Consider the following 26,055-nt stretch of genomic DNA (forward strand, 5'->3'; position numbering starts at 1 on the left):
ATCGGTTCTTCTTCATTATGTCCAAAACCGATATCGATATCCTGTTTTTTGGGCAATTTTGGTAAATAATAAGAGCTAGAGTCACCAAACTTGATATATAGCTTTTAAAATAAAATATATATATGCATTTGATGTTGGAAGAAGAGGGTTCAGGGTATCCCCTAGTCGGGAGCTCCCAACTAGAACCTCAAGTCTCCAGCTCTTATAGGTTCTGAGATCATTGCGTTTATACATACGGACGGACGGACGGACGGACGGACAGACAGACAGACGGACATGGCTAGATCCACTCGGCTATTGGTACTAATCAAGAATATATATACTTTATGGGGTCGGAGATGCTTCCTTCTGCCTGTTACATACATTTGGATTTCGCAGAAATTTTTAATGGGTTCAGAGTATAAAAATGTAATATGCCCGATACCGTTTTACAAAAACAATGCAAGCCGCAATAAATGAAACACATGCACTAGTTTGTAAATATGACATTACTAGTTCTAATCATATAAAATATGCCATTTTATTATGTTTTTCTTTAATTCAAAGTGGTTTGTATTAAAATTTTATATAAAAATATTTAAAAACAAGTAAGAGGTTCTAGTCGGAAGCTCCCGACTAGGGGATACCCTGAACCCTCTTCTTCCAACATCAAATGCATATATATATTTTATTTTAGAAGCTATATGTCAAGTTTGGTGTCTCTAGCTCTTATTATTTACCAAAATTGCCCAAAAAAAAGGATATCAATATCGATTTTTAACGATTGCTTGGAAACGGAGTAAGATTATCGGAAACAAACTCGATTTGCGCGGGAACTAAGAGCATCTACATCTAAAATTTCAGTCTCTAGCTCTTATAGGTTCTGAGATCCTTGCGTTCATACATACGGACGGACGGACGGACGGACGGACAGACAGACGGACATGGCTAGATCGACTCGGCTATTCGTGCTGATCAAGAATATATATACTTTATGGGGTCGGAGATGCTTCCTTCTGCCTGTTACATACATGTGAATTTTGCACAAATACAATATACCCTTATACCCATTTTTAATGGGTTCAGGGTATAAAATGGGGCATAGCTGGCCGGACGGGCAAATAAAATAGCTCCATCGTTTCGATTAGACCGTTTAAATTGTATATTCTTTTATATTAAATACTTAAGTTTTCGTTCGCTTTATCGACTATTAATTAATAATAAATACAAAATAAGTGAAATAAAAAAATAGCAATTTTTTGGGTATGGTCATATTTGACCGCAGCTGGCGCAAAGCGCAAGTGTTTCTGTTCAAATGTGCACACATGCATAGATTCAGATACGCTTGTTCCTTGTGGATGCAAAAAATAGATTTTCTATTGATATACATATATCTATGTATGTATGCTGCCATAAAAACGTAAGTGCTGGTAAAGTATGAGGCTAGAGCAACTAGCTCGATCGGTTAATGACGGATGCAAATTTTAAACCGGGCCCCCGATCACGCCTGGAAAATAAAACGCCTAACTTTATTAATCTTTAAAAAATGTATACCCTTTATTTGGACACTTAAATCTACCAAAAGCGTGGTCTGTCTTTGCCGTTTATTGGCTGCCTATAGCAAAACGTAATGTAAGGCGTATGATATCTCTGGTCTGTGGTCTTTCTGTTTTGATTTTGTATTTTTTTGTCATACTATGTATGCAATATGCATTTTAGGTCATTTTTATTAATAACAACAGCAAACCGCAATGCGCCCGAAAATTGTTTATAATTTTAATATTCTCAATTCGTTTGTGTAATCGCGCCAAGACAAGCATCCAAAGGTGAAGCAAGCTGTGTCACCACTATCCTCCCTACCACCAACAGCTCCTAGCTATAGTATCTGAATTTTGGGCAAATTGCCAAAAAACAATTTTCAATAACATACGCTTATAAATTTTCGGAATATATATAATATACAGAATAAACCTATACGGTCTATTTACAACTATTAAGCGACTATATAGTTTTTAGACCTCAAGCCCCTCGACAATAGTTCAAAGGGTATTATGGTCTGTTCAAATATAAGTAACAGGCAGAAGGAAGCATCTCTGACTTTCTCTATATATAAAACTGTTTGTCCTCACTGACTGATTGGTGATCAACGCGCAGCCCAAACCGTAAGAGCTAGGAATCTGAAATTTTCACTGTAGTTACCTTATGTGATCAAAGTGCACGTTAAGACGGGGTTTCGGGAAATTCCACCCACAAGTATGGAAAAATCGCGAAAAACGCTTGTATGCAACTTATTTGTTTACCATCCGATTAGCCTCAAACTCAATTTAAAGTTCTTTGTTCATATTCATTTAAGGGATGTTTCACACTTTTCCAAAAATGTATTCCTCCTTGGTGGAAATTTTCAAAGCTATTCGAGAACATTGATTTTATAACATAAGTGCCACGGGCAAGGCAGGGCTATGTCCGCTAGTAAAGTATATATGTATATTATTGTTCAGCAGTAATAGCTGAGCTAATCTAGCCATTTTCGTCTGTCGTTTCTTCCATCAATATCGGCATCTACTTATAAGACCTAAGGACTCGATAGTTTACCCCTTTTTCAAGCTATCGATAAGAATTGATATCAAAACATTATTTTTTATTTATTTATTAGTTTTTATTAGTGCCCGAGCTGTACGAGTTTGTTTCAGAAAATCGATAGCTTGCCTGTCTTAAAGCAATCAATAAAAACAGAAAATCTCCTAGGTTTTAAGAGGTAGAGTCATCAAATTAGACTTGTAGTTTCTTGAACAATATATGTATGAAGTATCTTTAATTTTTTATATAAAGCCACATAAATTAATCAATTGGAACTACCAACCAATTAAAGTAAATATATTTTAATGCTATTTTCATTTAAGAGTACATGATTATTCCTTAGCTCAATAACACGTGTTTGCGAAAGCAGGCAAATTGCAAGAGCTCTGTATAACATATACACACCCACATTCATCCCCATCTTTATTGAATTTAACAACAGCATTGCAATTGCGAGTATGTGCTGCTACGTTGTTATTGAATTGTTGGTAGGGCTGTTGTGTTTCGAGTTCGGACCCTTTTGAAAACTACTATTTTTTTCTAAGACTATTTAATTATTGCAAAAACAAACTAGCTCGGAGCCCGTGAGAAGAGGGTGGAAGAGGGTAAAGCGTATCCATTAGTCGTGAACTCTTCTTTTCAAATAAAGTAAACATTTTATAATGAAATGGTAGTTATAATAGTTTGCAATAATAGTTATAATAGTTGATCTCAGATAATGATCGAGTTTATTTCATGCTAAAACTTATCAATTCATAACTATATCTATAAATATATATATATATATATATATATATATTACTATATCAACTATCTTTTCTTTCTATTTTAGTAATTAGGGGTAAAAACAACCGAATTACAGATAGTTTTTTATTGTATCCAGCTATTTTAAATGCAAAAGAGTAGAAATGTTCAAGTCCAAAATAAGCTACGAAATGCGTTATTTTTGCTAAAGTCTGCATGTATTCTTGCATGCATTCTGTGTAGAGAAAAATCAAGACTTTTTAAGGAATTACGAAATCAGATGATTTTAATAAGCACATGACTTTAGTGTTTTTAAGCTTTTAAGCTATCAAAGATGAGAGTCAAGTATGAACAATTGACGGAAAAGTTGAATCAAGATAATTTTGATTGTAGATTTTTATTAAATGGGCTTCAAAATCACTTTCAATATCAAAACTGATCATATTATTATATAGAATTAGAGATCACGTTTAAAACCGGGTGAGAAAGTTAAACTAAAAATTTGGAAACACAAAACTTCCTACGGCCAAAGCCAAGGCATATCCGCTAGTATTTAATAAAAAACTTTACATCAATTATCTGTACTCAATAAGCTTACTCTCTATAATATTTAAAGTTAATGAAACATGCGTAAACAGTTATTTGAAAAATCTGCTGTCCGACAGTCAAGAAAACAAGCGACAAGCAATTTGATTTTAAAGACGGCCACTCCCCAATAAATGTCACTAGCTGTCTCGTGTCTAGATGTCGGATTGATGAAATGGGCTAAAACCAAAAGAAAGGAAAATTAGATATAACTAAGCGTCAAGAAAATGTCTATTATTTACACTTATTAACTGCTCGTTCATGTTTATTTATAGTCTGACCAACGACAAGCAATTTAGGGTACACAAAGAAAAACATGTAAGAAGTTCTAGTCGCGAGCTCCCGATTGGGGAATACTCTGATCCCCCTTATTCCAACTCCAAATAAATTTAAAAAATAAGTTCCCTTGACAGGGTTCTAACTCGCAACTGACCGCATTACTTGTCGACTCTACTCAACAGCCTCACTAGCATAAAAGAAATACTTTCCCCGGTAGGGAATATATGTTATTGTACCATACAACATTTGTGTATTCTCAAAAAGTCAATTGCAATAAGAGTTGGGTTATTAACTTGATTTATAGCTGTGGGATGGTAGCGGGGAGGTGGCGATAGGTATAAAATGAAAGATAAGTACTTGACATATACGTATATAATAATTTAGAAGCAACATATCATGTTTGGTGACTCTAGCTCTTATAACTTAGCCAATTTGCTCAAAAAACTGGATGTCAATATCGATAATCGCATTTTTATCGATTTCGTGAAAACTGAGTAAGTTTTTGACCATCGGAAACAAACTCGATCTGCGCAGGCACTCGGAGGACCTACATCTTAAATTTCTCGCTAGCTCTTATAGTTCTGAGATCCTTGCATACGAAAGGATGGACAGACAGACGGACATGGCTAGATGGACTCGGCTATTGATGGTGATCAACTATATATATGTATAATGGGTCGGAGATGCTTCCTTCCGCCTGTTACATACATTTGCATTTTGCAAAAATACAATATACCCTTGTTACCCATTTTTAAGGGGTCAGGTTATGCAAAACCAAATTCTGAGACATTATAAATCGTACATAAGTTAAAACTTTCGTGATTCGTGTCTTTCGACTGGAATGTCCCCTATCGATAATGTGTGGCCTCTCACGGTAGCTTGGGGTGATTGTCCAAGTTAGCAATGGAACTATGGTCCCAGGCTACATTAGCAGTAATATTTTCGAGGCGAAAAACTGCCGTATTGTTTTGGCTTACTGTACAATATGTTACTTATGGCATACAGTAGTGTAGTAGTAAACCCCTAAGGAGTACTCTCTACGTTAAGCAAATGTTGATCTCGGAAACAATAATAGCTAACCACTCCTAGTGCCTGCACAGTATAAGTTATTTTCCAATCACCAATTACTTGCCCTGTGTCTCAAGAAAAAAAGTTTGGTATACAGTGTACACAGATCCAGAATATTTCATTTTGGGCATACATCTAGCATACCCATAAGATAAGGATAGGGGAAGAATCAGAGTAGCAACATCGAGCGACATGTGTGCTTGTATTTTGTAACTATGTTAAGAAAAAAGCTCGGTTGCTCGGCTCAGGGTTCAAGGAATCTAATAGATAGACACTCTCGACTAGAGCATTCTTACTTGCTAATTAATGTTAGTTATATATTATATATATATATATGTAAAGCAGCGCCAGCTTTTTAGTGATATTACACGAGTCAGGGTATCTTCCAGTCGGGTACTTCCGACTAGAGGACTTTTGTTTTTCAAGACGTTTTTATACCCATTAAAAATGGGTAAAAGGATATATTGTATTTGTGCAAAATGCAAAACTATGTATGCAGAAGGAAGCATCTCCGATCCCATAAAGTATATATATTTTTTATCAGCATCAATAGCCGAGTCGATCTAGCCATGTCCGTCTGTCCGTATGTATTAACGCAAGGATTTCAGTACCTATAAGAGCCAGAGACTTGAAATAGGTCCTCCTAGTGCCTGCGCAGATCGAGTTTGTTTCCGATAATCGATAACTTACTCCGTTTCCAAGCAATCGATACAAATCGATCAATTTTGTATAAGTATAAGACTTTTTTGTGGGCCATCCAATCGGGTGTTTCACATTTTTTTGAGAAATCCATTCCTTCTTGGAGGTCAAAGATTTGGTGGGTGACGTTTCGAGCTCAAATTTATAAGCTTAATAATTAAGACTTATTTGGTGAACTTTTAAGATATGTCCGATTTGGTTCAAACTTATTTTCAAAGCTTTACATAAGAACTTAAAAAATACCTGTTCCAGCGATCAGTGATTAATTAGCGGAGAACGTTTGTATGAAAGTTGTTTTTTAATCGACCGATCAACATCGAAATCATTTTAAAAGCTTTTTGGAAACATTTATTTTATACCTGGCACAGCCAAGGCAATGATATACCCGCTAGCATATTATATGAACAATAAGAAAGATTAACTGCTACTTTTGAAATACTGTCGTTGGAATATCCAAGAAAATATCCATCATTTTAATTGTGGTCTGGCAAAATAGTTATTCTGTTATCAGTTTGGTGTTCTTATTTAAAGATGGAAACAATAATAGTTCGTTTCGTGGGATGGATGTAATATCGCGCAAAACTCAATATCACTCAAACGGAACACAGCTGATAATTCGCTAGTGTTACCGACCTTTATTAATACACCAACTGTAAGCGAAAGGCAGCTTTGGCATTGCTCTTTGCGCTAAACAAGCTTTAGTACCCTGCCGTGAATTGCTTTTAATCGATTTCACCGGTTTTGGTGAAACCTTCAGTTATCATAGCAAAACCTGTCATTCCTACTCAGCTCAGTTGTCGGGACCGTTATGGATAGGCATTCCAAATAATTAGGCGAAAGTTAAGTATGTAAAGCAAATAAGTGCATTGTCAGACTTTGAAAATAAATCTAAGCTTATGACAGTACCAAATGTGAACCTTTAGGCGACAATTAATTTAAAATATTAACCAATTTAACTAACAGAATATTAATTATTCTTCAGCAAGTGTGGAAAATATTTAAGAGTAGAAGATGCGCATTAAATCTAAGAACTATTACCGAATATTGACAAGTAACCAATTATAGGAAATAAGAAACAGCAGACGGAAATGGCTTCATCGGCTCTGCTGTTATGGGACAAGAGTATTACAAGGGTGTAAAAATAAATAATGACCGGTAGGTCGTTCGTTGTTAAGTCGGTCGTTACTTAAAAGTGAGCTAAGTTCAAACTCAAGAACTGCAGACTAAAAAATCTGCTTCTTGCGCTACTAATAGAAAAATCTTAACACAAAGCAATCAATTTTCCTTAGGCCCCAATGTCGTTATACTCTAAATCCATTAAAAATGGGTAAAAAGGTAAAAGGTGAACAGGCAAAAGGGAGCATATCCGATCCCATAAAGTAAATATATTCTTTTACGAGTTAGTTTCCAAAAATCGGTAACTTGACCCGTTTCCAAACAATTGATTAAAATCGATATCGATTTTAAGCAACTTTCATAAGGTATAAGAGCTAGACACCAAATTTTACACGTATCAAATTTATTGGATCTTTGTATAGTAAGTATAGTCCTACTTAAATATTCAAGCTGTTGACTTTTGCATTCCTCGGCAGATGAAATTTTAAAAACATCCTGTTTTTAGGGAAATTAAACAACGAGGATTAGTGCTCGAAATCCTATCTATGGTTGTAGATTTGTTTTAGGTAAATGCCATAGTTGCTGATGCTATTAAAAAAGTTAGGTAGGTAACAATATTATGCTTATATGAAAACTAGTTTTAATACTACCGGTATTTTCTTTTAAGGGTACAATTTGCAATTTTAGCTATTCCGGCTAAATCCATTTCCGGCGTAACTTTTGTAACTTAACATTATAGACATAACGCTTATAAGAACCCTCATACTATTTGCTCCGTTACCCGCTATCTTAAATCATTGTGACGCGCTGCTATATCGCACAAAGGAAAATAATAAAATCCGTTAAATATCCATTAAAATGAACCAACCCTATTATTTTAACCATACAAAACCATAGGAAGGATACAAAAATGCATGCTCATTTTTCCCGGAATCGACCAATTCTTATTAGGTCAATGCATATCTCCACCGCAGCATTTCGATTTTCTAGAAAAGCATGGGACCACTATACAACTCAATCACACTGCTATCTAGCAATGTATCTACATACATACATACGTAGATCTGCACTTCTTTCGAGCTTTCAGAGCATGGTTTGAGGATCTGATGTACAAAATCAGTCTGCTCAACGTGCAGAGCACTTAGATGCCATACAATTATGCATTCGTGTAGCGAAAAATTAAAAGTCCACATTGACGCTGAGTAACTTCCTAGATCCATAAGATATGACTTATCTACGGTTTAACGGCATACTTATAGTAAGTAAATCGAAGCCAAGAATAATCAATTAATCACACGATGCTTGTTAACTGTTTATAATGCTTTTATATGAAATAGTATATCTAACGAAAAAGAAGGGCTATCTTCGGCACGCCTAAGATCATACCCTTGCAGACCCAACCATTTCATAATGCTCTTAATGCTTTACCCGTATTTAACGAGCACAGGGAAACCAGTTAATGCCGAGTTAGGTCAAGATATCTTGATAAGCCAAAAAGGTTTTTAATCAAAAACATAGTTTTGCATTTAAGTAGGGAGCATAATTTACCTTCTAAATGACGAATTTGGTCACGATATAGTGAAAAACAGAAAATGTTTTTCATACAACTTCATTTTCGACCGATCGTTCCTATGGCAGCTATATGATATAGAGGTCCGATCCAGCTGGCATATGTACTACGCTGACATATGTACTACGTGCAGCAAAAAGAGGGACTTTTGCAAAGTGTCATAAAGATAGCTTTAAGCCTGAGGGACTATTTTGCATAGAAACAGACAGACGGACATGGCTATATCGACTCGGCTGTTGATACTAATCAAGAATATTTATACCTTATGGGGTCGGAGATGTCTACTTCTATGCGTTACACATTTCACGGCAAAATTACAATACCCTCTGCAAGGGTATAGAATACAGAATTTAAAAATCTAAACCTTTATTGCAAACTCCGTTTCAGCGTTAGAACTTGTACAGTATGCGGAAAACTATGCACTACGCTGGTTTATTTTATTTTTCTGAAGAACCATAGTGATATATGTAATATCTTTCCTCTTTAATTAAACGGTTCAACTCTCTTTAAGCCTACAAAAGACGTTATCGATACGCAAGCTGTATGCTACTTTGATAGCTACAATAGCACATAATCTGCTGGATCTTCTATCAAAAAGAATAAAGTGTGCACATACTTCGGATCATTATAAACTAGACTATTATTTCAAATCCGTGTATGAACCTCTTTCCCAACGCAGAATATCCGGCATTTTATTGCTGACGCTTCTGGAAATTTGAGCAACATTCCATACAATACAATGCATTGTATGATAAGTGCTTGGATCTAATGTAATTTGCTAACAAGGGCATTTTTATACCCTGAACCCATTGAAAATGGGTAAAACGGGTATAATGTATTTGTGCCGAAATTTGTGCCAAATGTATGTAACAGGCAGAAGGATGCATCTTTAACCCCATAAAGTATATATATTCTTGATCAGCATCAACAGCCAATCTGATCGGACGTAAATAAATAACTTTCATGTCTTTTCAATAATATTAATGTTTGTGTAGTTAAAAAGCTACATGGCAACTTTTTTATGAATTTCTAACGGACGATTTTTATACCCTGAACCCATATACCCATATAAGGGTATATTGTATTTGTGCAAAATCCAAATGTATGTAACAGGCAGACGGAAGCATCTCCGACCCCATAAAGTATATATATTTTTGATCAGTATCAATAGCCGAGTCGATCTTGCCATGTCTGTCTGTCTGTCCGTCCGTCCGTATGTATAAACGCAAGGATCTCAGAAGATATAAGATATAGGTGCTCCTAGTGCCTGCGCAGATCGAGTTTGTTTCCGATAATCGATAACTTAAATAAAAATATCCTGTTTTTTGGCAATTTTGGTAAAAAAAAAGCTAGAGTCACCAAACTTGACATATAGCTTCTAAAATAGAATATATATATGCATTTGATGTTGGAAGAAGATGGTTCAGGGTATCCCCTAGTCGGGAGCTTCCGACTAGAACCTCTTACTTAATAAAAATAAAACTATCATTCTGTTCTGTTGTACATGATATTCTAGCGGGTATAGCCCGACCTTGCCCGTGGCACTTATGTTATAAAATTAATTTTTTCGAATAGCTTTGAAAATGAATTTTAAACTGAGCGGACAGTAAACAAACTACTCTCATACAAACGATTTCCGTCATTTCACCATTATTTCCAGTGGAATTTCACAAATCCCTGAAACTCGTATTCATTATATTCCTATATAGAGCTTTAAAAATAAGTTTGATGCACACAGCTTAAAATTTTCAAGAAATTACTTTAAAATGCACTTTCCACCGACGGAGCTTAGATTTTGCAAAAAATGTGAAACACGTCTCAAATGATTTTTTATGTAGATCCATGCAAATGACTTTGAAGCCCACCCACCAAATATTTGACCTCCATTTTCACCAAGGAGGAATACATTTTTGGAAAAGTGTGATACACGCCTCAAAAGAATTTGAACAAAGAACTTTGAAATAAAATTTGAGGCCAATCGGATGGTAAACAAAAAAGTTTCATACAAACGTTTTTCGCGATTTTTCCATACTTGTGGGTGGAATTTCCCGAAACCCCGTCTTAACGTGCACTTTGATCACATAAGGTAACTACAGTGAAAATTTCAGCTTCCTAGCTCTTACGGTTTGGGCTGTGCGTTGATCACCAATCAGTCAGTCAGTCAGTCAGGACAAACAGTTTTATATATTTATTTATATAATTTTACACAAGCCATAGTTAATAGCTAACATTAAGTAAGCGTTCAATTCTAAAGATAAACTGTCATGTGGACAAATCTCCCCATTTTCAAAAAATTTAAGAAGTAACAAGATATTACAGTTTTGTACAAGCACCTTTTGGGAATCGATATACATATATATTTTTGATCATTCTATGTATCAGGGTATAAAAATATTGATAAACTGATTTATTCGTTGCCCCAGCTACATCGAATTTTTAAATCCCATATATAGAAATGCGCATACATGATGTATACTAAATTAAAATTCGCAAGCAGATTTAAAAACCGTGAAAATAATTATCTCTAATGTCTAGGGTGCGAACAAATTATATTACTTGCCCAACGGGCGCGATGCATTTCTTATTGCCTTCATTTTGCGTAATTGATGACCCTAATATCTATATATATTCTTGATCAGCATCAGCAGCCGAGTCAATCTAGCCATGTCCATCTGTCTGTCCGTCTGTGCGTCCGTCCGTTCGTATGTATGAACGCAAGGGTATCAGAACCTATAGGAGCTGGAACTTAACATTTTAGCTGTAGGCCCTCCTACTCCAAGCGCATATGGATTTTGTTTCCGATTATCGATAGCTCACTCCGTTTCCATTTAAGCAAATTGGATAAATAATAAGAACTAGAGTCACAAAAAGTGAAATGTTTGTTCTAGAATAGTATATTTACATCAAGTATATTTCATTTTATACCCATCGTCACCTCCCCGCTACTACCATAGAGCTATAAATCAAGTTAATAACCCAACTTGTATTGCCCAACAATTTAAACTACAATTTTATTGCAGCTAACTTTTTGAGAATATACAAATATTCTATGGTACAATATATTATATAGAAAATTTCATTAAGGTCGGTTAAGAAACACGTTTTTGGTTCTTGAGTAGCTCGAAGAATTTCTAGACGGCAGTAAGTAGTGCAGTTAGTTGCGACTTCGAGCCCCGCCTATGGAACTTTGTTTATTTTTTTATATTTAGAACTACAAACAAGCGCGTAGCGCAAGATGAATTTTGTGTTGGAATAAGAGGGTTCAGGGTATTCTCTAGTGGGGAACTTCCGATTTCTTGTTTGTTTTGATATTTTATTATATTTATGACGGAATATACTAATAAGGATAAAATGTTTATATATGAGGCACATCTTATCGAGATCGGTATTTTATACTGTATTTGCTTAATATGAAGAATCAGTCGAAAAAATTAGTGTCCAAATATTTAAATGTGAATCCAGTAACAAAAGCCCAACATTCTTTTTAAAGACCTACCTTCGTTCTCCATAAATTGAAGAAAATTCATCAATGGTTGAAACATGTGCATATTTGGATATTAAATTCATATCATTTTATAAATATCTATAAACACCAAAGTAATTAAAAAATGCATTTACCATATTGTATGGCTGATGAATGTGCGAAAACAGAGACAGCATAAGGTGCTCAGCATGATGGGTGTTTATTTGTATATATGTGTATTTGTATGTACGTATGTATGGAAAGAATATCGAATGTTAGAAGATCGTTGCTGTGTAAAGGGTATCTTCTAAATGGACTGTGGAGTACAGTATCAGTTTTATATTATACAATATTATAATAAATAATATTATAATACCTTGTTCCTGATAGAGAGCCATATGCTTTCAGTGTTGGAAGGGCATCGTATGGTTAGTAGCTTGACACTGTCTAAATAGAACAATACATGTAATAATTAACAAGTAAGTACTTGTTTTAAATTTATTTGGTGTTCAGGGTGTTCCCTAGTAGGGAGCTCCCGACTATAACCTCTTACTAGTTATTACTGCTGAAGCGAACAAGTGCATAGAACGAACTATATGCGGTGTTGGTAGATAAGTGTTCAGGCTATTTCCTACTTGGGAGCTACACTAGAGCCCCTTTATTGTTTTTCGAATAGCTATTTGAAAAAAATAAATTTGAGCACCAAACGTCACCAAATCTTTGTCATCCATTTCCTCGAGGGAGGAATGGATTTTTCAAAATGTGAAACACCCCTCACAACAATTTGAACAAAGATCTCTTAAAAGAAGATTTTTTAAAGTCAGTATAACTAGTTTTTAATATCTTTATCTCAACATATATAAAACTGTTTGTCCTGACTGACTCATTGACTAACTAATTGGTGAGGAAGGATAGGAAACTGAAATTTGCACTGTAGTTACCTTAAGTAATGAAGGTGCACGTTCCGACATATCACCCGCAAGTATGCAAAATGGCGAAAAGCGAAGAACTCAATTTAAAGTTCTATGTTCGAATTCATTTGAGGGTTGCTTCCCACTTTTTGATAAAGTTTCGCGCTCAAATTCATTTCCAAGGATCTATATGAAAAATCATTTGATACGCGTTTCACATTTGGGGCAGAATAAAAGCATCCTCGGTTAAAAGTGCGATTCTATAATTTTGGTGAAGTTTAAGGTTTGTCCAATTTGCTTCAAACATTTTTTCGGAGCTCTACAAAAGATCTTAATAAATACGTGCGATTTTTGCGATTTGGAAAATTCAACCCACAATAGTGGATCAAACTTTTTTGGTAACCATCCAATCGGCCTCAAACTCATTTTTAAAATTTAAAATTTTTTTTAGGCGTGTTTCGCATGACTTAAGACGTTTTTCACACTTTTCGCAGAATCCAAACATCTTCAGAAGAAATGGAATTCAAAGATTTTTTGGGCTAAGTTTTAAATTTTGTCCGATTTGCTTCAAACTTATTTTTAAAGCTCCACATAGAATTTAAGGAATATCTGTTTCAGCGATTTGGTAAATTTAATCGGCCTCAAAATCATTTTCAAAGGCCTTTGTTCTAATTAATTTAAGGGGTGTTTCGCACTCTTCAAAATACGCATATCTTCTTTGTTGAAATGGGGGCCAAAGATCTATACAAAAAACCATTTAAAACGTGTTTCACAATTTTCGTAAAATTCAAGCTTTGCCGGTAGAATATGCAATTCTCATATTTTTTGGTGAAGTTTTATAAGTCCTACAAAAGGATTTAATGAATGCGTGTTTTAGCGATTTTGAAAATTTCACCCACAACGGATCGGTTTAGAGTACATTTTTAAATTTTTTTGAGAACATTTCTTTTAAACGTGCCATTGCCAAAGCCAGACGATACATTAGTAGAATAGGTTTAAAAATTATAATTTCGACATCGGTTTTGGCTTACGATTGATTACATTTTATTAGGGCCGATTAAAGCTTAGCACAGACTACTTCAAACATGATTTACAAGCTCTAAAAAAAATGATAACATGCAATTTATTGTTTTTAATCTGATCAGTTTCAGATACACGTTTGTAAACTTTATAAAAATTCAGACATTTTAGGAAATTCACCCCTCTTCAGGTCAAGGGAGGTATCCCTCTATTGTTCGTACCGTGAATCGAGACAAGTTCAATGTCGGAGGCAGTAAAACTAGTATGTGCGTGATAATGATTGTAATAACTTGGATGATAAATTAATAAGAAGTGATTAGGCGGGTACTCACCGACAGTTTTGATAATCTGAAAGTTATCAAAGTGAAATTTGCGCACACCCTTTGCTGTTTGAATGCTGTTACTTTCTTCGGACTCGTCGTCAGTCTCCTCATCGCCAGTATCATTGCCGTCGTCATTATCGCTTTTATCGGAGTCCTCGTTATTGGTGACGTCATCTGTGTCGTGGCCATCGTTCTTCCCATCTTCATCGACGGTATCATTATTCACAGACGTTGACGTGACGCTGCTGCTGCTACGGCTACTGGCGTTGACGTGTGTGGATTGCGTCTGTTTTTTTTTCTGCTGTTGCGATTCTTCTTCATCGCTTTCCTCGCTATAATCCGATTCTAAGGGATCTGATGACTCATTAGAGGCCACACTACAGCTGTCTCCGCGCACGTCGCTACCGACAGTGCCAGACCCTAACTTGAATGTAAATGTGGCCTCTGTATTAGCGTTATTTGTTGTTGAGCTGGTTGAAGGATTTTTCTTCTTATTCTGCTGCGATGACACAGGTGCCAAGTGGCTTTCGCTTCCTGCTTTTATTTGTGTTGAGGTGCTGCCTTTTGTTGATGCTAAAGTTTTGCCAACGCCTGCAATCGGTGTGCAAAAACGGGCGCAAGTAGCTGTTGACATTGTGGCAATCGTATCCGCACTGCGGGTTTCTGTAAACAAATATAAAAAAGTAATATGTTAGAATTTGGAATGATGTTATGTATTAAAATAGCAGGAGTGAATTATAAATTCTGCAAACTATTACTTTCCTAACTAATCTATATGAACCCCTACTAATTATTTGTATACCAGGTGTGAGGCAGAAGGGCACACATCCGATCCCACTTAACCCCAGCTAACAATCTGTTTATCTACCAACCGACAATTAATTGTTCTGATCGCGTCGATTTCGAGAGATTTCCATAAGACCTAGATGCACTAAATATTAAATTTATCTACGCTCTCATTTAAACAACTATTGTTCCTGTTTAGCCGTATAATGACGTATACCGATGATGATAATATTTTGCACATATATGTATATAAAAAGCATAATGAAGTTTTTTAAAGCTAAGTTCGGTTTCTCATACAATATGTGATTAATCGACCAATTCTTCCAATAGGAAATTATATACTTAGCCGGTATTCCCTGGCCTTGTCCATGTTATTTTTGTGCCTGACATTTAAAATTTTACTTTTTCATCCGTTTCCCATCCGTAGACAATTTAAATCTACCCCTAATTCCTTTAAAAAATATATGATTAAAGTCCGAAAAACCATAAGTTTTTATCAACGGTGTCCTCCTATGTTAAACTAAAGCGTAAAAAACAACATTCGATCATTAAACGTTTGATCCGTACGTTGAAACCCGCATCAAAAAAATGTTCTCAAAGATATTTTAAAATATGGTTAAATCCGATCTACTTGTAAACACTTATGTATTATTAAACTCTGCTGTTGTGGTTAAACATGAGTTTGAGGCCGATCAGAGGAAAATTAAAACTTTGCCCTTACAACCCTTGGGCACCAATTATCATCCATAAGGGGCTTTTGAATTTCAATTGAATTGTCATAAAGATCCTCGAAAATAATTTTGAGGCCGATCAAGTTATCAAAAAACTTTCATGCCACCAAGAGTTGCTGATGACAAAATCACTGACTTACATTCTTATACCCTGAACCCATAAAAAATGGGTATAAGGGTATATTGTATTTGTGCAAAATCCAAATGTATGTAACAGGCAGAAGGAAAGATCTCCGACCCCATAAAGTATATATATTTTTGATCAGCATCAATAGCCGAGTCGATCTAGCCATGTCTGTCTGTCTGTCTCTATCTCTTATAGGTTCTCAGATCCTTGCGTTCATACATACGGACGGACGGACAGACAGAAGAACATGGTTAGATCGACTCGTCTATTGATGCTGATCAAGAATATATATACTTTATGGGGTCGGAGATGCTTCCTTCTGCCTGTTACATACATTTAGATTTCGCACAAATACAATATCTCCTTATACCCATTTTTAATAGGTTCAGGGTATAAAAAAGGGTATAATCCTTTTGTGCAAATATACGGAACTGGCAGATGGAGTCATTTCCAGGTCAGCACCAATAGCCGAGTCGAGTAGTCATGTCCTTATCTATAATACGTCGATGTCAGATGTATCAGTTAAAATTTTCATAAATATCGGACAATAAACAATGATGTAAACATATCCCGAAAGCATGTCCCATAGTGTGCGGATAATAGAAAAAGAACCGCAACCGCAGGGTGCATGGGTGTACATGTGATTTTGTTATGATGACAGCTCAGCGTGGGCTTCAAGGAATCGTAAAGTCGGGCATTCTCGACCAGAACACTTAAGTAAACCAGTAAAGTAAGTTTGAAGCCAAACGGATGAAAAACCATTGGGTTTTGTTAACGGAGACAAAACATGACCTAAGTGTTTATTTAACCCATAAAAACTTACATTTATATCAATCAGCTTAAAGTTTTGCTAGAATATTTTTTAGCAGTCAGTCACTCAGCATAAACACTTTTGTTTTTTTTTATTTTTGTATATTGACGTATACACATACATATGTATATGCCCAAATAAATTCGAATATGTGCTACAGACAAGTGTGCAAGGTATCTCCTAGTCATGCACTCTTCACATGAACACTCTTACTTGATACACATGGAAATACTGATTACTCACCAAACACGCAACGTCACTGTATGTCCGATCTACGCCGACTGCCGACTGCCGCTGCTTATATACTCTTGTACTTTCACAAGTGAAAAGGGGTATATTGGTTTGGAGCAGTGTCCACTTTGCTGTTCGTATTTAGCGCATACTATGTACTATTTGTTAAACGCGTTTAAGGCTAGATTTCTTGTAAAAAGTGTTAAGAATAAGACTTAAGCTTTCCACTGTTTTCGAGCTAATCACCAAAATTACAAATACAAAAATATGTATTTTCTGGGCTTACAGTTTAAAGGGTAACGAATCTAATAACCAATAAGATCCTTTTCAACCTGGCTGAGGCCGTTACATGTCATACCCTGTACCCCTTACCAATGATTATAATAATCTTATAAAACTGTTTTTATATTTATACCCTGAACCCATTAAAAATGGGTATAAGGGTATATTGTATCTGTGCGAAATCCAAATGTATGTAACAGGCAGAAGGAAGCATCTCCGACCCCATAAAGTATATATGTATATTCTTGATCAGCATCAATAGCCGAGGCGATCTTGCCATGTCCGTCTGTCTGTCCGTATGTATGAACGTAAGGATCTCAGAACCTATAAGAGCTAGAGACTTTAAATTTTAGATGTAGGTGCTCCTAGTCCGATAATGGATAACTTACTCCGTTTCCAAGCAATCGATAAAAATCGATATCGATATCCTGTTTTTTGGGCAATTTTGTAAATAATAAGAGCTTGAGTCTCCAAACTTGACATATAGCTTCTCAAATAGAATATATATGCATTTGATGTTGGATGAAGAGGGTTCAGGGTATCCCCTAGTCGGGAGCTCCCGACTAGAATCTCTTACTTGTTTTTAATTGTTTCAAATGCCCGTTAGACTATGAAATCCCACCCCGAAAATCACACACTGTACATCTGATACAAATTTAAAATCTCATTTATCATGAATCTTCAGTTGCAGTGTAATTATACTGATAGCAGCGTATTGTGTAGTCGAGAGATACGAACTCTTACTTGTTTGGTTTTCTCAGCGATCAGTTTTATTGTTGCTATTGCTGCTGACAGTCTGTCTCACAGTACAGTTCAGAATTTTCTATTCGCTGGACTGGAGCAAAATTCGAACGGTTGCGAAATTGTTAAAAATAAATATGTTACTTTGGCGTGCACGAATTTTCTTTTGCTTTTTATTTTGTCTGGCAATTTTCTTTGCCCACGAACAGAAATAAACACGCGCTGTTCAGCTGGCTGAGATAGGTGTTGGTTTACATATGTATATGTTTATAGGTGTATGATTAATAGGTACTGAAAACTAGCAATACCAGGTTTTTAAATTGTGTTTTGTACTGTAGAATATTGTGCCACTTTCCACGCTTTTGTAGACCGAAGGTTCGTTAATATTACTATTTGGCTGGCTTTTTATTTGTTTTGACCTGACGGCGAATTATTGCACATTGACAACAACGACTTCAATTTGGAGATCTTGAGTATCCGGTTTAATGCCAATTGCACTGACTCGCGACTTTCCGAATGATGTTATGAATAATGCAAAACAATACAAAATGCCAATCTTTATTTTGTTTACCAATGAATATTTCAAACTTAATTTGTAAGTATAACACATTCCCCTTTTTACGATTTTTATTTTTCTTTTAGTAAATATTCTTTATTTATTTATTTATTTTGTGTTGATCTGCAGCCAAAAACAAAGCTGACCAGCCGCTTTCACGATTTACACGAAACTGAAATATAAAATCTGCGAATTGCCTGCTGCTAGCAGCTCTCGATGTTACCCTCATCGACGACGTCGTCGCTATGGTTGTTGCTGTTGTGTTGTTGTAGCTGGTGAGCAAACTGGTGTGGAGGATGATGATGAGTTTGACTGCTGGCTGAGATGTTGCCAGAGATGTTGAATACTTACGTTTGCTCTTGGCCATGTGCGACAATTTGTGTGTGTGTGCGCGCATGTGTGTGTGTGTGTGTGTTTGTTGGAGTGAGCGAGTGTCTTAGAGAGTCTGTGTTGGGCATGAAATGGCATGAGTTGCAGGATCTTTAAAATGTATATCATCGGAACAACCTTAAGTGAAAAGAAAATCGAGGCTACAAAATGCATTAAATATTGATTATTTTTTATAAAGATTTTGCCAATATGGTGATATAACCTACTGATAATTTTAATAATTCCTTGTAGCTCTGGCGCAGTCCATTGAGACTCGGGTGTGAGAGCGGTGGCCAATTGTCTTCTTCGTATATCACCAAGCGCAGTGCCAGTCGACAAACGTACAAAAACAAAGACAGCTGAACTTTGTTTTTGATGATCTTCTGTTCTTTTGCTTCTTTTTAGCGGTGCGAAACACAAAAAATGGTACCTTGCTCATCATACAGATTCGTTATTCTCCTTCGCACACTATCGAGATCAGTCTGACACGTTCGAACAAATGCATGTTGTTGTTAATGCTCTTTAAAAAAATCACAAGATATGATCAGAAGGCAAGACGCGTCGGGGGCGTCAAATATAGATGTATCTATAGAATATATGCAAGGGCAAACATATGTAAAGTGTAATACCGGAAACTAAATTAAATAAATGCTATTCCATTGGTTAATTGGCATGGTATAAAATAAAACATATGAACAGTTAAGTTTATATTTCAAATAGAAAAGCGTTTAGTGAAATACATATGTAAAAACACAAATTTGAACAATTAATATCTAAGAAGTGATCTACATCCAAAATGATTCTTACAAATTTAATGAAAAGGGCTTTTACCTTCAATTTTTAATTTGCGGTTGACATATTGCTGTATAACTGTATACATTTTTGTATACATATTTATGCAACCTGATTTTAATAAATGAGTTATTAATTGTTCAATTTAATAATTTTATTTTAATTTTTAATTTTAATATTCTGTAACATATTTTTCAGTACAGTAGCCTGCTAACACAACACAGGGGATTCCTGCAAGTCGAGGTAGTAGATTGGTGCTAGAGCTTATTGGCTCTTAGGCATGGAGACCCCTACCAATGTGTTTTATAGGGACATTTTACATGGGCCTGTCATAGGAAGGCGGTAATTGACATGTCTAGCTTTAGAGATGTTGATGCTGATTTCAATGGCCATCATAATAACCCTTCACAAGGTTAACGTTTAATTAATTTACTAGGACAAGGTCGCCTTGGTGCATCTGTAATTTTTTAATGAATTCTATTATAACTTATGCAGGCATACATATGTGTCATCTGCAGCTACGCATGCACCTTACATTATGTGTACATAGTTATTTACTACATATGTAAAGCATTTTTTTTCTCAGTCTGGGTGAGCTTTAATCCTTAAGGAGCTTCCTTTTTTGTTTAAAGTGATAATTAAGACGATGTCTATTCTATATTCAACCCGCAAGTGTCGGAAGACAGAGGTCAAAGTTTTTAGGAAAATCATTAAAAAGGCATTATTATTTTTCACAAATAAAAAGAACATTCATAATAAACAAAATTAAAAAAAAAAAAACACAATTAAAATTAATGAAAATTAATGAGGTTACAATAAATCAAATATTCTCTTGCATTAGTTCTTATATTATCTACAAGGCTGTCATTACTATATTTTGACAGGCGTAAAGCAGCATTAAACTAGTTATATACATATATATGTAGGTATGTACATGTTTTTTTTTTAAATAATTAAAGCAAAAGGGTTTCTTTCAAATGAGGCTAGATTACTGAGTTTTATTACTTTGTTCAATAAAGTATTATTTGCGCAAGAGACAGGGCGTGGAAGCGATTGATTATTGGGTTGTGATATGCAAATACATGCAGATTCATACATACATATACATATGTATATGGTACATATGTAGGTACATATGTGGCTGACAGGGGAAAGGACGCATATGCGAACGAAAAAAAGTTAAATATGAATATACATATGAATGTATGTATGTATATATATAACCGAATCTTCATAATTTTCATTAATGTAAATCCCTTATTTTTCAGTTGTCATCTGTCAGACACGCGAAAAAAGCCACCATACAGTCATCGTAACACTGTATCTATGAAAATTATGCTGATCTACCAGACAGGCTGCTCCAGTGTGGCCAAATTAAAAATATTTTAACGCCGCTTTTATGTTTTTAAGCACAGAACCTAATAAAATTAAATGCAGAATTGCAAAAATTAAATTATTTACTGCCTACATACATTTGTTTTTGAATTTTAATTTATAATATTGGTAAACCAAGGGGTTAAAATATTAGTTTTTCACCATTCCATAAATATCTAAATTTAGCGATGATGGCCCCGAAAACCGCATATACATTATTAAGACCTATAGTTTCACCTAGCCAACTGTGAACATTTGAATCAAATCGTCGGTACCATTTTTAAGATATTTGGAAAAGAGTCCAACAATCCCATGTCAGCCCCACATAAAATGACCGCAAAAAAACAACCTTCTTATTTCTTAACTCAGAGGCAATGGCCCTCAATGCACGCTATACCCTCTTGTAGATACATATTTTAAGAAACTTTAGGCACTAAATTTAAGTAAATGGACGGTACAGATTTTCAGAAAATTAATTAATTGTAAACCAACCTCATATAGTTCATTCATAAAGTCTATCGAACTGCTATTTCCTACGTGAGCTGAATCACTGCCTGGCATCAGTGTTGAACAATTTTGTACAGAATTGGGCGGGATCCAATCCAATTTGAATAATATGTTACCATGAAAAAACGAAAAGGACTCACAGTTAATTAAATTAATAAGTCAAAGCAAATTATATGAGTAATATTAAGTCATACTTAACAGCGCAGTTTACGGAAAAATTGCATTGCATTGCAATTGAAAAATTGCTGGCAAAATTAGATATCATACTGTTAAATGGCAGCCATCTTTTAATCTTTATTATTTTATTTCTCCGAAAACGGCCCCAAATGCACGGAAGTTGTGCATATTGAGCACGATTTATCAATCATTTTGGTAGTTATTTCATTAAAATCATCGGTACAGATTTTGAGAAATTCTCAGTTTTCTATTTCTCTCATACAATCCCATGTTAATGCAAAAAAACATGCTGGCAATATTAGATATCATACTGTTAAATGCCAGCCATATTTTAATCTTTATTATTTTCTTTCTCCGAAAACGGCCCCAAATGCACGGAAGTTGTGCATATTGAGCACGATTTATCAATCATTTTGGTAGTTATTTCATTAAAATCATCGGTACAGATTTTGAGAAATTCTCAGTTTTCTATTTCTCTCATAACATCCTATGTTAATGCAAAAAAACATATGTATATATTGCGCTGTTTTCTTGAATACATAAAAGTACCGTTATAATAGACCCTGCCAACCCATTATAAGCCTAGCATATAAAAGTGTCAATCTCTGAAAATAAGTGAATAATTAAAATATCGGTCACTCTTTCTATACATGGAGATGAATAGTTTGTAATTGGGCTCACAATAAAAATGTATTTTATCGTCTCTATTTGTCTCTATATTTATATATACACAGATAATAATACAAATTGTAGAATGTTTTAACAACTATATAAAGTATTTATATTATATAAATAACACGTTTGTTAATATTCATCGTCTTGTGTACTTTTACTTATTTTCACAAGGTGGCATCTTTATGTTCCCATAGGTTAGCTTTCTTCATAAGTTGGCAGCCTCTAACATAGCGGCACTTTTGCTTTCCATGCTATTTAATTTAAACGAAATTTGTATACATATTTAAACATATGTATATATTTACAACATTTGTTATTTATTTGTTTATATTTTAATCTAACAAGTTTGAAATGGTTCCAGGAAACGCAAAACGGTAAGATTTTATTTAGTGACTGATTGTGTTCTCCTTTTTATAGCCTGAACCCATTAAAAATGGGTAAAAGAGGTATAATGTATTTGTGTATGTAACAGGCAGAAGAAAGGATCTTCAACCACTTAAAGTATGTATTCTTGATCAGCATCAATAGCCTAGTCGATCCAGCCATGTGCGTCTGTCTGTCCGTCTGTGCTTCTGTCTGTCCGTCCGTATGTATGCACGCGTCGAATTAAAAACCTATGAGCTCCTTTTGTCCGCAAGTAGCTTCCTTTATATCAGGTAACTTTCATTCTATAGCTATAGCTTTGTTTGTTGTTGGTAGGAACGGTATTCCCTAGCTGTGCACTCCCACTCCACTAGAGCATTCTTAATTGTTTGTTACCTAAAAGCTATTGAAAATAAATGACCATTTTTGGCAAACGAACTGGTAAATAAAGGAATTTTTAATTTTGACATAACTTAGTCGTTAGTACATTTTTAAAATTTTTGGAATTGTACTAAAAATAGATAACAAAATTGTTGTTTAACTTATTCGATTTAATTTTACCATTAATATATTAAAAATTTTTTAAGGACAATCTTTCTTGGACTTCGTGATGCCATAACAGAAGCCATTGCCAGAAACATAATACCTCGAGTTGGAAATTTTAGTCCAACTGATTTTCAATCTATATTACTTATTGTTAACAATAAGTTTATAGAGCGAAATTGGACACATTTTCAACTGGCAGATAATGTTAAGAATCGAAAAATTATTACGAAAAGTTTTAAACGCATAAGTAATCATAAAGCTTTAATATTTTTTATAACCCTAATTGGTGAGTTGTTTTACCAGTTTCAGGCTGCCTACTCAAAAGAACGCCAGGACGTATCTAACGGTAGTAATCATGTAAGCAGTAAACTAGAAATTAGCAATTATATTAGTGATATGTCTAGCATAGAAAATGATAGTTCTAATTATAGTCTTAATGAGCCTACAAATTGTCCGTCTGAGTTTAATAATGACGCATGCTTTGTCGAAGCGACATTAAAATGCTTTCGGAAAAAATACTACAATGTTCATGATAGCTTAAACAGAGAAGTTCAGTTAGTTAGTAATTTGAAAGGATGCCACGGAGCACTTTCAGGTTCCAGCAATTTGCATACTGAAATCAGTATCCAAGAATTTATGACCACGTTAAATCAATTGTGTGCGATATTTAAAAAAAAAAAGCATTGAACACATTATTCGAGAAGCATACACTTCTCATTACAACGCATGTGTTTTGTTTTTCAAGTCAATTAGACTTAACAAAAATTTTTTTGCTGCACATGGTTACTGCAAAGATCCGTCATGCAACTACTTTTTGTTCCATGGGACACTTGACGCTGTTGTAAGTGTATACACAAGCAGCCACATATCCCCCATACAATGGGCCTTACAAAGTCAACGCAGTGCAGAGCAATAAATAGATTTATAGAAAAGGCTTCCAATATAAACACTTCTCCGTTTGAATATAGATCAAAAAAATTGGTAATGATCAGATTACTAATGAGAAACTAACCTTTTATAGAATTTAATTTCGGAGGATAATGGAAAATATGATTTTGACAAAGATCCATTTAAAGATACTTTCGATATGTTTTCTAATGGGTATGCCAACTTTATTCAGTTACTTTCTAAGAAACTAGAAATATTTTTATGGGACAGACAACATATAAGTATGTTGTTGACCCATTTAAAACTACGGACACTGCATATTGACGCGACTGGGAATGTAGTACAGCCAATGAACTTTATCAAAAAACGTACATTTTTATATTGATTGGTTGCTCAGATTCCAGAGCTTCGAATCGTTTTTCCTGTCACCTGCGATTCTCTCCAATCATAAATCGTCAGAAATAGGCAGATTTTTATGTGAGCTGCGGGAGTTCTGATAAAAAAATAAATTTAAAATGGCTTATTTGCCAAAGAATAATTACTGATGTTAGTTTTGCTTAAAAGAATATAACAGCATTGATCTTGCAACGTACAATGATATTTGTTTTAGTTTTTTGTATAATTTAAATCGCACATTTCCAAAAGTATGCGTTCAATTTTGTACGAGCCACTACAGCAAAATTATGTGTCTCAACATATATGAAGCAGTTGGTTTGGACAATATTGATCTCAATTCATTTTTAAGAAATTCCTTGGGTTGTGCAAATTCCATAAATAATATTGGAGAATTACAAAAATTGTTACGAAATATTGCAATCATTCTTCTTTTTCCATATGTTAATAATATTGTGGATGATGCCATTTATTATTTTACTAAATATTGTAAAGAGCCATCCACATTTTATTTGATAGACAGTATAAAATTGGGAGAAAGTAAGGAAGTTGTCGATGATCCAACTTTTCTGCCCATTGCCGAAAAAGGTCCATTTATATTTATTTAAGTCCAGAAATGCTGGATCTAATTTTAAATAAATACCTTGTTCACGCAACTTTTTGGACCAATATTATACGTAATTTTATTGAGAAATCCAATAAAAGACCCAGTAATGGGCCTATAGAATCATTCTTTAAAACACTTATATATAGTGCTATAAAGACAAATAATAAAAACGGCTAAAAGCCAGGACGATTTATCCGTAAGCTGAATGAGTTGTCAAAGTCCATTGCTAGACAAGTTGAACTTGCAAAACCGGGTATTGTGGAACCGTTTAGTGAACTAGTTGTAAGGCCTACAAAAAATATATATTAATAAAAAACTGAGAAACGGTTCGATGAAATGTCAAACAAGCGAAAACTTTCCAAGCACAAGGAAAGTTGGAAAAAATCGCTTAATAAAAGACTATACTTTTAGTATATTCCTACTGGAATGTTTAAAAAAGATTTTTCTACAATATTAAAAATTCAAGAACAAAGTCACGAAGCATCCATATGCCATGACCATTCCTACATAATCGTAGAAAACAAATGTGCTTTTAAAATGGAAGGAAAATATAAAAGAGATTTGTCCATTTTAAAACAGCATAGTGAGTTAAACATTGATTCAGAATTGTAAATTTTAAGTTGTGAATCATTGTTTAAATGTGTGCACGGCGATTCAAATTCCGTTTCATTTCATTTCCGCCGTTTCATGCACTACCTTACTATTAAGGATTTATTTTCAATAAATGGCCGAAATTGGTTAACAAACTTAATTGTGGATGCTGCT

At 34.7% G+C, this 26,055-nt stretch overlaps 1 protein-coding gene and 1 long non-coding RNA gene across 15 annotated transcripts in view; one reads left to right on the forward strand and one right to left on the reverse strand.

The window, feature by feature from the left end:
• The window catches only part of Pka-C3 (Protein kinase, cAMP-dependent, catalytic subunit 3), a 28,174-nt gene extending 9,417 nt beyond the window's left edge, over nt 1-18,757 (reverse strand). Inside the window, exons 1-3 of one of the 8 annotated variants that reach the window (XM_070207798.1) lie at nt 18,615-18,757; nt 17,033-17,209; nt 14,344-14,997 (exon numbers count right to left, since the gene is read on the reverse strand). In XM_070207798.1, coding sequence (XP_070063899.1) covers nt 14,344-14,968 — 625 coding nt within the window. In that variant the 5' untranslated portion in view covers nt 14,969-14,997; nt 17,033-17,209; nt 18,615-18,757. Of the gene's footprint in view, nt 1-3,901; nt 4,066-12,456; nt 12,499-14,343; nt 14,998-17,032; nt 17,210-18,040; nt 18,190-18,351; nt 18,495-18,614 lie in introns of those variants that run through there. The other 7 variants (XM_032434060.2, XM_070207799.1, XM_032434062.2 and 4 more) reach the window with 7 other exon arrangements.
• Nucleotides 18,498-21,229, forward strand: LOC116650422 (uncharacterized). Of its 7 annotated transcripts, XR_011416298.1 has the most exons (6): nt 18,498-18,638; nt 18,729-18,874; nt 19,221-19,309; nt 19,374-19,666; nt 19,964-20,963; nt 21,029-21,229. It is a non-coding gene; the product is annotated as an uncharacterized lncRNA (long non-coding RNA). The 7 variants fall into 7 exon arrangements; XR_011416297.1 differs by having other exon boundaries at nt 18,729-19,309; XR_004303389.2 differs by having other exon boundaries at nt 19,221-19,666.
• The last annotated feature ends 4,826 nt before the right edge of the window (nt 21,230-26,055 follow it).

Source organism: Drosophila virilis, chromosome 3, assembly GCF_030788295.1.
Source record: "Drosophila virilis strain 15010-1051.87 chromosome 3, Dvir_AGI_RSII-ME, whole genome shotgun sequence".
Classification (NCBI taxonomy): Eukaryota; Metazoa; Arthropoda; class Insecta; order Diptera; family Drosophilidae; genus Drosophila; species Drosophila virilis.